This window comes from Microtus oregoni, unplaced genomic scaffold, assembly GCF_018167655.1.
Source record: "Microtus oregoni isolate MIOR12 unplaced genomic scaffold, Mior012 000065F_ref0000479, whole genome shotgun sequence".
In the NCBI taxonomy this organism is placed as follows: domain Eukaryota; kingdom Metazoa; phylum Chordata; class Mammalia; order Rodentia; family Cricetidae; genus Microtus; species Microtus oregoni.
This window is the reverse complement of record NW_024543875.1, coordinates 7781119-7796342: the sequence shown is the minus strand read 5'-3', so window position 1 is coordinate 7796342 and position 15224 is coordinate 7781119. Positions and strand designations below refer to the sequence as shown.

The 15224-nt window shown below is 51.0% G+C and overlaps 2 protein-coding genes across 13 annotated transcripts in view; one reads left to right on the top strand and one right to left on the bottom strand.

The window, feature by feature from the left end:
- The window catches only part of Slc66a2 (solute carrier family 66 member 2), a 39179-nt gene extending 31286 nt beyond the window's left edge, over nt 1–7893 (top strand). For 3 of the 4 annotated variants that reach the window (XM_041640868.1, XM_041640865.1, XM_041640866.1), the window contains one exon: nt 6603–7893. In XM_041640868.1, coding sequence (XP_041496802.1) covers nt 6603–6810 — 208 coding nt within the window. In that variant the 3' untranslated portion in view covers nt 6811–7893. The remainder of the gene's footprint in view (nt 1–6602) is intronic. The other variant, XM_041640869.1, reaches the window with a different exon arrangement.
- Nucleotides 7894–10078: 2185 nt separating this feature from the next.
- The window catches only part of Kcng2 (potassium voltage-gated channel modifier subfamily G member 2), a 67314-nt gene continuing 62168 nt past the window's right edge, over nt 10079–15224 (bottom strand). For all 9 annotated transcript variants that reach the window (XM_041640880.1, XM_041640882.1, XM_041640877.1 and 6 more), the window contains one exon: nt 10079–12055. In XM_041640880.1, coding sequence (XP_041496814.1) covers nt 11276–12055 — 780 coding nt within the window. In that variant the 3' untranslated portion in view covers nt 10079–11275. The remainder of the gene's footprint in view (nt 12056–15224) is intronic.

Below are 15224 nucleotides of genomic sequence, written 5' to 3'. Positions count from 1 at the left end.
TGTGTAAACCACATCCTGAAAAGAAGGGGCAGTTCTGAGGCTTGGGGTTGTGCCAGATGCCAGATTTTGGATTTCAGTAGCTCTCTGAGGTTCTTTTTATTGGATGCAGGACTGCAAGTCCGAGGCTTGTGTGCATGCGTGGAGTGTAGGTCCATGTGTGAGATGTATGTTCAGGTATAGAGTGCAGTGCAGTGTGGTTCAGGGCGAGGGACATTAGTGCCACTAAAGCTCTAACATGATACACAGACCAGCAGGGCAGAGTTAGGGTGACAGTTGTGACCACAGTGGATCAAGTTTCCCAAGTGAGGACGGATGGAGCCCTGAATTGAGTCTGGATGGTTTTTTCACATCTGTGGAGGCTGAAGCTATGAGGATCCCAAAGCTCTGGTTTGGAGCTGGTAGATGTACAGGTAGAACTCCAACTCGGAGGCCATGTTAATTCAGAGCACGGAGGAAAGACACGGGTGACTTCTGGAGATCACTAACTTTTTGCTGTTGCTGTTCCGAAACGTGAGTGCTGGTTGACCCTTACCCAGCTGAGAGCAGAGGTGTTTTAGAGAAGGTGTCCTGGGGCCAAGGAGGAGCCAGTGTTTGGAGATATGGGGCTCGCTGCTAAGGTATCCTCTCGGGGCAGGGTGCTTGCTGCCTTGGGGCAGAGTCACAGAGGCACTTGCCCGCCAAGCTTCCATTACTGCTGGGGTGGATGCTGTTATTAGGATTGCCCCAGGAATCCTAGTTGGGGATATGTCAGGCTCCACCATGTCCTCACCTTCTCCAGAAGGAGGGCTGGGCTACCCCAGATCAGGTCCCCCCATGTCCTCACCTCTAGATGGAGTGCTGGACTACCTAAGATCTTGGGGTTGTGACTCTTGAAACCACAGGAAGTGCAATTTCAAATAAATTTGATGGGGTGTGGGTGCTTCTTGTGCTGGATTGAAATGTTGTGTTTAATACATGTGCACACACGTAAACACTTAAAGACACCTGGAAACTAAAGGCTGCTGACAGGTGGTGATACAACCGGGTAGGTTTTATCACTTTCCTCTAAGGAACTGCATGCCCCATTGCACCATCATGTAGGTACACATGTATGTATGTATGTATGTTACACATGTATGTATGTACACAGCCCAATAGGCACATATACAGAGTTCCTACCTCGGAGCTACTGCTCGAGATATATTTGAGTAATTTCCCTCTTGAAAAACATTAGCTGGCTGTGGATTTGGAGCCTGTGATGAATGATGATACATTTGGAATGACTTTACTAATTAATGCAGCAAACCCCTACAAGGCTGATCCTGGGGGTATTTGCATTCTCCTTCCTCCAGGTTTTTACTAGATTTGAAGACTGTTCCCTAACAAGTAATTACTGGAGCACAGGGGTGGGTGTGAAAGATAAGAGGAAGGCAAGCGTGAGGCAGCCTTCAGCAGCATGGAACAGGAAGGAGTAGCTGGGGAAGGCACTGGGAGTGCGGAATGGGGAGGGAGAGGCATTGCAGAGTCTGAAGAATCCAGCAGGGAAGGTGCTCAGAGGCAGGGCTCACATGAGTGAGTCCTGGAGGCCATGTGAGAATGGAATGAGAAGGAGGAGGTGGGCGGATTTAGATCGTGGGCAGTTAAAAAGGAGGCTGAGGGACAGGCCCCTGGACTGTGCCACCAGGCCACTCTGCAGGATCCAGCTGGGACTCTGGGCTCTCTTGCTATAGTGAGATGCTCCCAGAAACTGGGTTTTGCTTAACCGGTCCCACAGATCTAGCCTTGGTCCCCTGAGCAGGCCCCTTGCGTTTCTATAGCCTTTTGGGAAAGTCAGCTTGCTGCTTCTGGGCCATGTCCTTGTCACTACCGGACCTCTGTAATCATCCTGCTCTGTTTGCTTAGCTCTGTAAGAAGAAGCACGGGCCCTTAGTGCCCACAGTAGGAAGACCAGGTACCACCCACTGGAGCATACCGCGCATATACCACAAGTTGCTTGCTTGCCGAGTACCTTCTGGTGCATGTCAGTACAGGCACAGGCTCTGGTAGCCAGCACCGTGTTCTAATTTTGGAACAGTCTCTTTACCAAAAAGACTGAGCAACTCGAACTCATCAGCAGCCATGCCCACCCGACCCAGACTCCTCCACACCACTCACCTGTGTCCTGTCTTTCCTGATTGGCCTGCTCTCGTCATTACACACCTGTAGAATCACATAGCGTGTGGCGGTCTGTGTCTGGCGTGAGCTTCATTCCTGTCCATGACTTCATTTTGTGGATGGACCAGGTGTCTGCCTGTCTTCGGTTGGCGGACGCTATGACTCATGCTCTCCTGACTTGTACAGGTTTTCCTGCGTACATACTAGTTTCCCTTCATTGAGAAAGCATGGAGGCATAGAATGGGTCTCGTGATGGCTTGGCGTGTGATCGTCTGTGGAACCGCCAGCCTGTTTTCCAGAGAGACACATTTTCATGTTCCACCAGCTGTGTGGGGAGAGGGGTGTGCCGGTCCCTCCTAGGTCTTCTGGTTTGTTCTTTTTTCCCAGCATCCTTGTGGGTGTGAAGTGCTTGGCTCACCGTGGTTTGGTCTGCCTTTCACTGACAAATGATGGTGAACATCTTATAGCCCTGGCTATGTCTCTGAAGAAGTCTCTCCGGGGTCCCAATGTGTATTCGTAGTGTTTTATTACTGAACTGTAAGAGCTAAAACATTCTGTGGTATTAAAATCGTATCACATAGATGATTTATAAATATTTCTCTTATATCCTACTCTGGCTTATGTGCCTACTTTTTCAGGGTTGTCTATTGTGATGCCCAAGTTTCAATTCTAGGGGATGGGAGTGGCTTAGTTGGTAGAGTGCTGGCCTAGCATGCCCTGGAGGTTTGATCCTCAGTACCACACAAGCTAGGCATGGGGCACACACCTATAAACCCAGCATTAGGAGGCGGAGGTAAGAGGATTATGAATTCAAGGTCATCCCCAGCTATGTTAGGATTGTAAGGCTTGTCTGGGAGACTTAAGACCCTGTCAGCTTTGATGGAGTGTGTTTGTGTTTTCTTTTATTGCTTTTGCTTTTGGTGTCTCATCTAAGAGAACTTGGTCTGACCCAGGGTTACAAATACCTCCAAGGGGACATGAGTTGGGTGGGTGTCAGCCCTGGGGGAGCTTTTGTAGGCGGTGGCGGTGGCGGCTTAGTCCTGGACTGAGGTCAGCATGGTCAGCGTGTCAGTGGGCTGACGCTGCAAGGCAAGGCGAGCAGGTGCAACAGTTGGTTTTACTGTCCTGGGTGCCAAAGAGAGGCACCCCTGTCGGCTGCCCAGGGCAAAGATGAGGTGAGGAGGTATTTTAAGAGCAGTGATCTGGCAGCCTGGTTCGGAAGAAAAATGCTGGAGCCAGGAATGAGGTAATGAGAGCCTAGATTAAAACAGTGGGGGAGGACAGTCGGGTCGGGCCAAGAGGCCCATTGGAGAGAGAGCAGTCAGCCCTGGGCAGAGAGGGAGCGAAGAGGGAGCTGGAGCCATGGCTAGGCCTCCCTATGGTCTTGATCTCCCTCCCTCCACTCCCTGATCTTGAAGTTGAAAATCGAGGCCTCTGGGATGACAGCCTACTCCACACCCACGCTGGCTCCCCTGCAAGGTTCTCTGCCTGAGAAAGCGGATATCCTGTACCCTGGGTAGCTTTTGGTGAGACCCCAGGCCAGCTGTTTCCTCCATCCAAGGATGAGAGATGGACTTCTTGGGATGTGATATACTTTTATACCCTGCCCCCATCATTTTCCTAGACTGCCCTTGGGCTTTTTCTCTCTTCCTTTCTCCCCTTCTCCGCTTTGAGACAGGATCTCTCTATGTAGTCCTAGAACTTGTTAAGTGGACTAGTCTGGCCTTGAACTCATAGAGATCCTCTTGCCTCAGCCTCCTAAGTATTGGAATTAAAGGCATACACACACCATCATGCCTGGCCTATTCAACACTGGATCTACCTGCCTTAATCTCTTGAGTACTGGGATTTCAGGGGCAGTGCCCACTCTTTGCACGTAAAGATTACCACTGATGTAAAGGATTGGGGAGCTCCTGCATGGAGAAAAGCTGGTGTCCATTGCCCCAGAGCAAACAAAGCATTAACAGTCCCAGGAAATTGACCGTGAATCTGCCCTGTGTACAGTGGCCCTGTAGCTTCTCCTGTGTAGACCGTGGTCTCCTTCCCCCCTGCTACTCTCTGAGCCATTCAGAGCATGTCAAAACCTCAGCATGATTAGATTCCTGTCCCAGGACCAGAATGCTGCTGGCGTCAGCAGCAAGCTGTCTTTCCTGGAGGATAGAGACCATCTGAAGGAAGGATCCAAGCGGCTAAGAATATCCCTGTCACTGGGCAGTGCCATGCTCCAGCAATTACCTCATGTCTCCACTTGGTGTTACAGACACAACTATGTGCTTGGGGCTGATGGGATCTTAATAGTGAGGGCAGTTGGGCAGGTGGCCTGGGCAGGGACAGATGGTCTGGGGCTAAGGGCTACAGCTGTATATCCTGGGCTGCGACCTGTCTCAAAGTCCTGTGCTGCTGGACTTTGGAGTCGAGCCCAAGGGATCCCAACCTACTTAGTATGTGACATTGGGCGAATTATTTAAGCCCCATCTTTCTGTGTCTAAGTGGGTCACACAAGTCCCATACATGTTTGGTCCCAGCTCGTGCTCACCATGCGTCTGTGACTCTGAGGAGCAGGTTGGCCACCTTTGCTGTAGGCTCTTCTTAATTGACGTTGGTTTGCAGAAGACCGCATGAGTCACAGCTGGTTCCAGTTTCCTTCTAGGCCACAACATGCCCCTTGTACAGCTCAGGGACATGTGCCATTGGCTTTAAGACTGAACCCTGAGAGTTCAGCACCTGCTTTCAGCTTGGGATACATGACTGTCCAGGCATTTCCTGTGGGGCCTGGACCGGGGTGACTGTCCCAGAAGCCGCTGGAAGTTTGGCAAGTCTGTCTGTTGTAGGGGGAATCCTGGTCTCTGAGAGATGCCTTCTGCCTAGGCAGGGGAGTGACCCCAACACTCTCCATGCTCTGTTCCTCTGTTGAGGGACTGCAGCTGAGGTATCAGATTTCATTCCCATCACCTGGGAATTATTACTATTACTCTGGGTATTCTGAACCCAACAGTTTGGCTTCACCCAGGTTTTAAAAAGTGACTTATTTTATTTTATGTGCATTGAGTGATGTTCTTGCTTACATGGATGTCTGTGTGAGAGTATCACATCCCCTAGAATTGCAGTTAACGTAAGCTGCCATGTGGGTGCTGGGCATTGAACCTAGAAGAGCAGCCAGTGTTCTTAACTGCTGAGCCGTCGCTCCAGGCCCTGGCCTTACCTGACTTTAAAATGACAACAGAAAGCCTTACTACCACAGAAGATCCTATGGAAGTTGTCTCCTATTCATTTGGTGCTGTAGGATTATGAGGGACATTGCCACTTGTCTGAGAGGTGAAATCTCGGGTTCCTGACCGTGTCATACAGACTGACTTCAGCCACCTGCAGCCTCAGACTTGTCCAACCACATGAGAAACATTAGCCAATAGTAACCTCCATATGGCTGTACGTTAGCATACCTACCCATCAGGGGTCCTTTGGATTCTGTACGTGTGTGGTGTCTTCTCATAATTTGGTTTTCCAGTAATGCTGTGTGTTTGTTTTGAGACCCAAAGTCTTGTAGCTGAGGCTTATCTTGAACTCCTAATCCATCTGCCCCCACCATTCAAGTGCCACCACACCTGGGTCTGCTTCCCCGTTTGTTTTCGGGCATCTGAGCTGCAGCACTGGGATTGGCAGAAAGAGATAGCCATTTCAGGAAGGAGTAAGCTGGTGTCCCCAAGAGGACAGGAAGCTGGCATACTGCAGAGCCGTGGCCAAGGAAAGTGGTTGTGCCTAGCTTGTGGGATGTCTCCTCTGCATAGTGTATTAGGGGGCTTGCAGCTGTCAGCACCAATCAGCTGTTTGCCTGGGGGCACCAGCTGCAGCCTGCACACTTGGACAGCCTGTGGTTTAAGTCAGTGCCACAGGTTCAGCTGCCAGGGAAGCTGGGTTGGTTTGCACCTATTATACAGCAAAAACAGTTACGTTCTATCTGTGTTATCTAATGCCATGGGAAGACACGGGACGTGTGGGACAATAGTGGTCGTTTCTGTTTCTCTAATGGAAGAGTCCCTTGAGAGAAGGCCCCAGGGCAGCTGCCTTATACTTTGTGTCCTGCCTCTGCCTTTACCGTCCCCCCACATCCGTAGCACCCAGTATGGAAACCTACTGGGCCAGGCTAAAGACCCCTGAGGTCCTAGCCTCCCTGGGTACCATCCTTTATTGCTCTCTGTGATTAAGCCATTCTGAAGGCCTGGCCAGAGCCATGGTATGATCCATGGGGGGTCAGAACACCCATGTCCTAGTGTGAGGTAGATTGTCCTCTCTCTCTGGGACCCGGGAAGAGTGCAAGGTTAGGTAGGGTGGACAGGCTTGGGTCAGGGGATCCCACCTCCTTCTGTGGTTCCCATTTCCTAATGTGCCCTAATCCTTTGGGCCACACAGCTGACCTCTATATATGTCCCTGTTCTGGGGTCAACACTGACTGCCCCTTTGTATTCTTACAGCCTGAAGATGGTGCTCATGTGGACGAGTGGTGACACCTTCAAGACAGCCTACTTCTTGCTCAACAGCGCACCTCTGCAGTTCTCAGTCTGTGGTCTACTACAGGTCATGGTGGACCTGGCTATCCTGGGGCAGGCCTATGCCTTTGCTCACCATCCCCAGAAGCCCGCCCCCCATGCAGTACACCCTGCCAGTGCCAAGGCTCTCTGAGGCATCTGAGGAAGACAAGGACATGTGAGCAATCAGCCGTGGGTGCTGAGTGCCAACCTATGCTTCCGCATTAGGGAGGCTGGCCCTGTGCACTCCACAGATGAACAGGCCAGGTGTGGGCAGAGATATGAAGTTGATTGCTTGTCCCCATAGCCTTCAGGTGGGGGACTCAGGGACAGTGGAGCTAGGGCTGGCTCTGGGGTGTTTTCAAGGTGATGGAAAAGGGAGGTGTCTTTCCCTACCTCCTTCAGACAAACACTGGCCTGACCCTGAAAGAGGTTCATGCAGCCGAGCAGGATGGCAGGCACAGCAACCCGCTGAGTCCCTTCCTCTCAGCCAGTTTCCCTCAGCAAGCCTCGTTTCCTAGCAGGGCTTGTGGCATGCTAGACAGTGTGTGGTCATAGCTGCTGGTGGCTTGTCTGTCCTCAAGCCCTGTTCTGCCCTTGTGTGCCACGGGTGCGTCTGCTGCACCCTGTGGAGATGGAAGTCACTGGCCTGATACTGGTCACTGTATTTTGCCCCTCTCTTTGCTCACCATGAGATCATGTATGCTTGGCAGCCCCGTGCTGACCTGGCTGGCTCCTGGGTCCAGGATGTTCTAGATGCTTCTGCATAACAGTTTCTTCTCTTCTGCTGGGCAGAAGGTCTTTTTGTGCACACAGATGCCATCCATCCACAGCACATTAGCTCTGATGGTCGTGGTGGCTCACCAGATGGCTGGAGAGGCCACACTGTGCATCTTCAACCTTCCCTCAGATAGTCTAAGTGTGTGAGCAAGGTTCTTGCTTACTCCCTGGCTTGTAAGATGTTTATTTTTAAAAAAAAAATGAAGGGGGCTGGGCGGTGGTGGCGCACGCCTTTAATCTCAGCACTTGGGAGGCAGAGGCAGGAGGATCTCTGTGAGTTCGAGGCCAGCCTGGTCTACAAAGAGAGTTCCAGGACAGGCTCCAAAGCTACAGAGAAACCCTGTCTCGAAAAAACAAAAAACAACAACAACAAAAAAAAAAAAATGAAGGGGATGTCTGTAGTAGTAATTGCCTCCAAAGTAAATGCCATCGGTTGCAGGCCCAGCTGCTGAATGAACATACTTCGTGTGGTGTCTCTTAAGTCAATAAATCGTATGTGGTAGGGAGAATGGAATCGCAGCAGACGCACAAGGCAGGAGGGGTGGGAGATGTAGGGTAGTGGGTGGTGGTACCACCAATTTGTGTAGAAGGGTGACAGGCACTAATTTGGGGGGCGGGTGCTGGTACAGGGTTGCACTGGGTTGAAGGACTCGTGGCCCTTAGTCCATGCATGACTGGGTGGATGAGGGCATCAGTCTGGCATTGAAGGACGTGGACTTGTGTGATGACATGGACTCACATTGCCCTCCATGAAACTAGCAGAGGGTTCCAGGTAACCCAGAGATGTAGTCATGGCTGGGATTATGCTTTTCCAAGCTGTGGAAGTAGAAGGTTTGGGGGCCCACTCTGGACCAACAGTGAGGAAAGAGAAGCTCGGGAGTGAGGCACTGCCTGGGCTTGCTTCTGTTCTCTAGCCTGGTGGGGTGCCGGTAGACTTTGGGGGTCATTGCCTGCATGGCGGAGGCTACACCTCACCACAATTCTGAGCCCACAAGCCCAGATGGCTCTTGGGATAGGAGAAAGACCTGCTTTCTGCAGCCCCATCATTGCTGTGGTTGTGGTCACTGTAAGGATCACAGGCACCGAGGATGCAGCCAGTGCACAGTGGTGTCTTGCCGAGTGTTTCCATATGGACTTCATCTACGTCCCAGTGGTTGGAATCGGGGGAATACGTGTTCTCTGAAACCAAACAGGAAGCTGAGGCCACAGCATGCTCAGCCCTCTATCCTTCTGGGAAGTTCTTCAGGAGGTGGAGGAGTCTTCCTGGGTCTCTCTAGGCAGAGAAGCCCAGAGCAGGTGGTTTGCTAGCTCAAAGGAATGTGTCCTTCCCTGCCCACCATTCTCGACAGAGCTGGCTATCACCCCATACCATATGGTAATTCAAGGTGGCTTCTGACGCCCCTGGTTGAGATTCCTGTTGGCTACTGGCCAGAACGACAGTGGATCCCATGCTCATTCCTCATGGCTTCCCTGACTTCCAGGGGACCGCAACCTGAAGTTTCCTTTTGGTGTCTTCATGGAGGAAGTCAATGTCTCTGTGTAGCAGAAGTCCATACTGTCCCTGGAGAAGAGATCCATCTTGAATGCCAGCCTGGTACAGGAGGTTCCCTTCTGGCTAGATCTCTGTCTACTGGTACCAAAATCCCTGTTGGGACCTAAGCAAGCCCAAAGCCATTGCTACAGGAAGGGCAGTTCACTTTGGAAGCCCCAGACTCGCCTCCAGTGTGTGTTCAAGGTCCACCCACGTTGCTACAGGTGCTAAGGAGGCAGGCCTGAGCCCAAGGTCCACTGGGTAGCTTCTAGCTCTACCCCCTCTTGGAGGAAGCTCTGGCCTTTCCACTCCCTGCATTTCCCCAGTTGCTTCAAAGGTGTCTTAAAAAACTCTGTTAGCTTTGGCCATGGTAGATGTGGGCCCATTAGCAAGAAGAGACTCTGTTCTGTAGAGGGCTGCAACCATGGACTCAGCAAACCCCATGCTAGGCTCCAGGTTTCAACCAGGCTTGGCCAGCCCCATCCTGAGCAGCTCTTTTCTCCACCTGAAAGTTGAGCATCCTTTTTGTCTCAAGGAGATTGTCCAAAGATTCCAGAGAAGCAGGAGAAGGTTGCCTTGTGTGGGTCACGGGCCTCCATCTCTTTCTTGGCTGTGGAAGGTTGCTACTTGATGGAGGAAGGTCATTGGTTAAATAAAAAGAAACTGCTTGGCTCTCATTGGTTAGAGATAGGTGGGAGGAGTAAACAACAGAATGCTGGGAGGAAGAGGAAGTGAGCTCAGACTCCACAGCTCTCCTCTCGGGAGCAGATGCCTCAGAGAGATGCCATGCTCTGCTCTCCCGGGCAGACGCACGCCATGAAGCTCTGACCCAGGATGGACATAGGCTAGAATCTTCCCGGTAAGACTGGTTCTCACAGATTATTAGAGATGGGTTGATTGGTATATCAGAATTAGCCAGTAAGGGCTAAAGCTAAAGGGCCAAGCAGTGTTTTTTTTTTTTTTTTATTTAACCAATGACCTTCCTCCATCAGCTACTGGCAAGACCAAGTTACCAGTTTGCTTCCCAGGCCTCTTATCTCTCATACCCAGTGCCTTGACAGGTGAAGTCCATCTGTGTGCATGTCTGCTACCCCCTGCCACCCCTCCCCCACGTCATAGGAAACCAACCCCTCTTTTAGCTCTAGGAACCCCAGGCTCAGTTTGGATCCCACAGAACATAAATGATACCCGACTGAGAGGAACTCAGCTTTCTGCTGTGAGGAAGGGCGAGCAACTTTTTATTTGGTTGCAGTAGATTCTTGCAAAGTACAAGGGCCCCAAGTGGGCCTGTACTGAGCTCATGTAGGGGCCTTGCTGGAAGCTACTTACTATGCAGTAGGCAGTGATGATGACCTGAAGACAGAGGATCTTCCCTCCTGATGGAGGAGGTCTATCTCAGGTATGGAGTGTGTGTGGTGTGGGTGGGGAATGTTGGTGAACACCTGATCCTCCTGCCTCCACTTCCCAAGTGTGATTACAGGCAAGTGTGGGCTTGTTGAAAAGAGCGAAGCAAGTTCCATTTTCCTCACCTCCATGGAGCAGAGAAAGGCCATGCTTCCGTGTCTATCAGTGTCCCAGCAAGAGCCTCCTGGGGTGTCCTCACCATCTCCTCGAACTGCCCCTGGACCCCACTATGCCTGTCACCCGGGTTTTTGCCCTCACTTGAGGGAAACGTTCCAATAGAAGAGAACATGCCCTGGAGACAGATAGCCTTCCCACAGGCTAGCTGGGATGGCAGGGAAAGGGTTAAAAGGCCACGCTGCAAACCGTGAGCAACCTGATCACCTGACTGAGATGGTGTGGAGGAAGAGCGCTGAGATTTCCCTTCTCTCTGCAAAAGAGCAGTTAGGCAGAACTGGGGGCTAAGTACCTCGTCAAACCTCTGCCCCATCACTTGGCAGGTGATGGGGATGGGCCGTGTGGGGTGTCCTTTACATGGGATAGTGCCCACTGAGGGTCACAAGGTAGATGTCACCCTCTGTTGGGGGGGGGGGGGGGCGCTGCCCTAGATTAGGAGCGGGCAGGGAAGGGGCAAAAGTCTGGCATTTGCTTCAGGCTTGGGTTTTCTGGGACTCAATTATTTTTAATTAGCCATAGAAAATTTAAAACTGGAGGGAAAATAAAAAGCAGAGAAAGACCAGGCTGCTATATCCTCCAGGCTACGCGAAGCTCGGGGTTGCTTGGGGTGCCAGGCCGGCTGCAACGACATGCCAGACCAAGTTTAAGACTCCTGGGTCAGTAGACCCTTGGTGTCTTCCGAGGCTTTGGACCCCCCCTCCCTCCCAAGCTCTCAAGCAGAGCACTCGGTTCAGGGTCCCCTCCGGCTTGGTGAGCTCCCTGCTGTGCCTGCGCTCTCGGGGTCCTGTGAGTTGTCCTCGGTGGCGCTGGCCGAACGCGTGCTGTCATCGCGTGTGCTGTCCTCACGCAAGACCGGCTCAGGACTGGCCGCGCGCTGTTGCTGCTCCTTAAGCTCCGAGTAGGAGCGCGAGAAGGTGTGGAAGATGGAGGTGACCGGGAAGGCCATGAGTAGAATGCCGCTGAGGATGCTGCTCAGCGCCACCACCTGGCCGGGAAGGCTGCGCGGTACCATGTCTCCATAGCCCACGGTGGTCATGGAGATGACGGCCCACCAGTAGCTGGCGGGGACGCTGGAGAAGTCGCGGCGAGCGCCCAGCTCGCGCTCGGCCAGGTGCACGAGCGGCGCGAAGAGCGCCATGGCCACGCAGAGGAAGAGCAGCAGCAGTCCGAACTCGCGCGCGCAGCGGCGCACGGTGAGGCCCAGCGAGCGCAGTCCCAGCGAGTGGCGCGCCAGGCGCATCACGTAGAGTACGCGCAGCGCCCGCAGCAGCCGCAGCACCAGCCCCGCGCGCTCCAGCATCTTGCTGCCCGTGGGCCCTGCAGCCAGCCCCGCGAGCAGCGACACGTAGAAGGGCAGGATGGCCAGGATGTCGATGATGGCAAGCGGAGTCCGCAGGAAGGCGCACTTGCTTTCGGCCTGCAGAGAGCGCAGCAGGAACTCGAAGGAGAACCAGGCCACGCACACCGTCTCTAGCACAAACAAGTTGCGGCACTTCGAGGAGCACTCGCCCTGTGGAGGAGAGGGACATCCGGTTGGTGGACAGGTGGTGGCTACAAGGAAGTCAGTCAGGGACGCGGGATGTCACACAGACCCCGTGCCAGCGACATGTGGGAAATACAGAATTTGACGGAAAAGCCCCCCCCCCCCCCCCCCCGCTCTTCTGAAGATTTAATTGACATCATTTCCGTACGTGGGGAATGAGCAGGGTGAGTCCGGGAAACTGGAAAGGTAGTTAAAACCTGGAACCGCTGACCTCTGAGCACTTCTGATTTGATCGGTGAGATGTCTACAAAAAGCTTTGGCATGAATAACCTAACGGTCCACTTTTTTTTTTTTTTTGGTTTTCGAGACAACGTTCCACTTTTGAACAACTGGGCAAAGGAGAGGAAAAGGAATCCCAGTGCACCGAAAGAGGTACTAGAAATTAGAACGGGAGCACCAAAACAGAGGGCAGCGCTGAGAAGTCGATTCTTGAAAAGATCGAAATCGACACATTTCATACAACTAGAATAGGAAATGCAGGGTGGGACACTGCTACTGCCACCAAGGAGGAAAAGGACAGAGGATACACTGTGAATAATGTGTCTGCGAGGTGGGTGATTTAGATGCAACGGGCGAATTCTAAAATGCCGAAGCAAAAACGAGTGTGGGAAGAAAAGAGGATCTGGACACACCTAGAGCAAGCCTGGAGACAGACAGAGGCTGGTACATTAATTTAGCAGTCTGCCCACACAGAAATCAGGGGTCCAGGCGCCTGTACACAGCGTTCTCCAGCGTTCCAAGTGTTAAACACCAAGTCTTCACCATCCAGGACAAGAGTGGAGGAAACACTGCCGAGATCATTCTGTTGACCTTGGCACAAAACCCAGACACTGTGATCTTAAGAAAACTACAGAAACATAACTGTAAACAAGACCATGATGGTGCCCAGCTCTAACCTCAACACTTGGGAAGAAGAAGCAGGAGGATCAGGAGTTCAAGGCCATCCTCAACTATATATCGATCTTGAGGCCAGAGTAGGCTACATGAGACCATCTCAGAAACAAAAATGAGAACAACAATGAAAGCTTGACGTGATAACAAACAGAACCCAGCAGCGGATAGAGGACTTAGAAAGCATGATGGAAGGAGGGCCTTTGAGGTGGCTCAGCAGGTAAATGCGTTTGCCACCAAGATTGATGACATGAATTTAATTCCTAAGACCCATATGGTGGAAGGAGAGAACCAGTTTCTGCAAGTGAACCTTCACCTGTGGGTCATGGCACACACATGCCACATGCCACCCCCCCATAAATAGATACATGTAATAAGAAAAAAAAAGATGGAAAAAGATTTTTGCTAAGGAAACAAGGTTGACTTAGCACCTGAAACTGATTAATATAATTTGTAATAATAGCATCATTAAAAAGCAAGAGTAGAGCCAAGTGATAGTGGTACACACCTCTAATCCCAGCACTCGGGAGGCAGAGGCAGGCAGATCTCTGTTCGAAGTCAGCCAGGGCAACACAGAGAAACCATATCTCACCCCCTCTCACCCCTTCCAAGTAAGACTAGATAATCAGGTCTGCCCTTGGTACTCCGAGCAAAGGAGTTCTGAAGATTCAAGCTAGGACAGTCAGACATAAATGAGTTAAAAATAAAAATAAATAAATAAATCCAGTTTGGAAAGGAAGAAATGACATGACTTTGTGTATAGAAAAGCCCAAAGAATCCACTAAAATAAATGAACACAGTAAGGCTGAAACATTCAGTAACATTGAAGGATATGAGATAAATATACAAAAGTCAACTTTATCTATACAAACTTTCAACCAATAACCAGAAAATGAAAAATTTTAAATCTTATTCACAATACCATGAAAGAAGGTATACACGTAGCACACACACACACTCTCTCATATACACACACACACACACACACACACACACATTTGGTGCCAGAGTTCTGAAGGACGGTCCACACAGTAAGAAAGAGTTTGCTGGTAACAGGTCAGTGAGAACATGGAGGAGCTGGAACTCATACACTGCCGATGGAGTACAGACCAGTCCAGTCATTCCGGAGAACATTCCGGCAGCTCCTCCGATGAGCAGTTACCATCAGACTCCACAGTTCCATGTGTGGGTCTCCGCTGGAGAAAGCATGTCTCCAGAGAACTCGTACAGGACTTTACACCAGGAGGCAAAATAACCCAAATGTGATTCTCTGGGCTGTGGAGTAATCCTTTTGTACACCGTGAAGATTTGTCACTGTGGTTGGTTTAATAAAGACACGGATTGACCAATAGCTGAACAGGATAAAGTTAGGCAGGAGCCAAACTGAGAGTGATGGGAAGAAGAAAGGCAGAGCGGGACAGACGCCAGGAGATGAAGAGAAGGCAGGACGTGTAGAAAATGAGGTCACAAGCCATGGCCACATGGCAAAGTATAGATAGAAATATGGGTCAATTTAAATATGAGTTAGCTAGTAACAAGCCTGAACTATGGGTCGAGCATTTACAATTAAGTCTCTGCATCAGTTACTTGGGAGTGGCTTGTGGGACAGAAACTTCTGCCTACATCTATGAACGAAGATAAAAGAAAATGTCTGTTCATATGATGAACTATTCTGAATTATCAACGGACACCAGTGTAAGTGGACCCTGGAAATGTGACGTGAGAGAAGCCAGGAACAAAAGACATAATCGATGGTTCATTTGTATTAAAAGTTCAAGTTAAGGAAAGTGGACTAGTGGCCGCCAGGGGGTGGGATTGAGGAGGCATGGTTAGGGGGACAAGGGGTTTGGGAGATACGGGGTTTGGGGGACACAGGGCTTCATTTATGGTCATGGAACTACTTCTGAAAACCATGGACTAGAAGATGCTTCAAATGTGTTAAATATACAGTATGTGAATTGTACCTCAATATTTTTACTAGAAATAATCTCTAGGCAAACCTCAGTGTATGTGGCTAGCTGGGCTTCAGAAAATAAGCAAATGGCTACAGGCAGAGGTTGGGTTGACATCTCACTGTTGGATACAACCTGGGCCTTAGAACTGCATTCATCAAACAGCCTAGAAGACGGTTATCTGGCTGGGAAATGGGGAAGACCTAGCAGGGCCACACAGCCTCAAGGCTGCCATATTTTACCCGATCGTTTCTCACCCTACCACAGCCACCTTCAGCCTACAGGCCATCCCG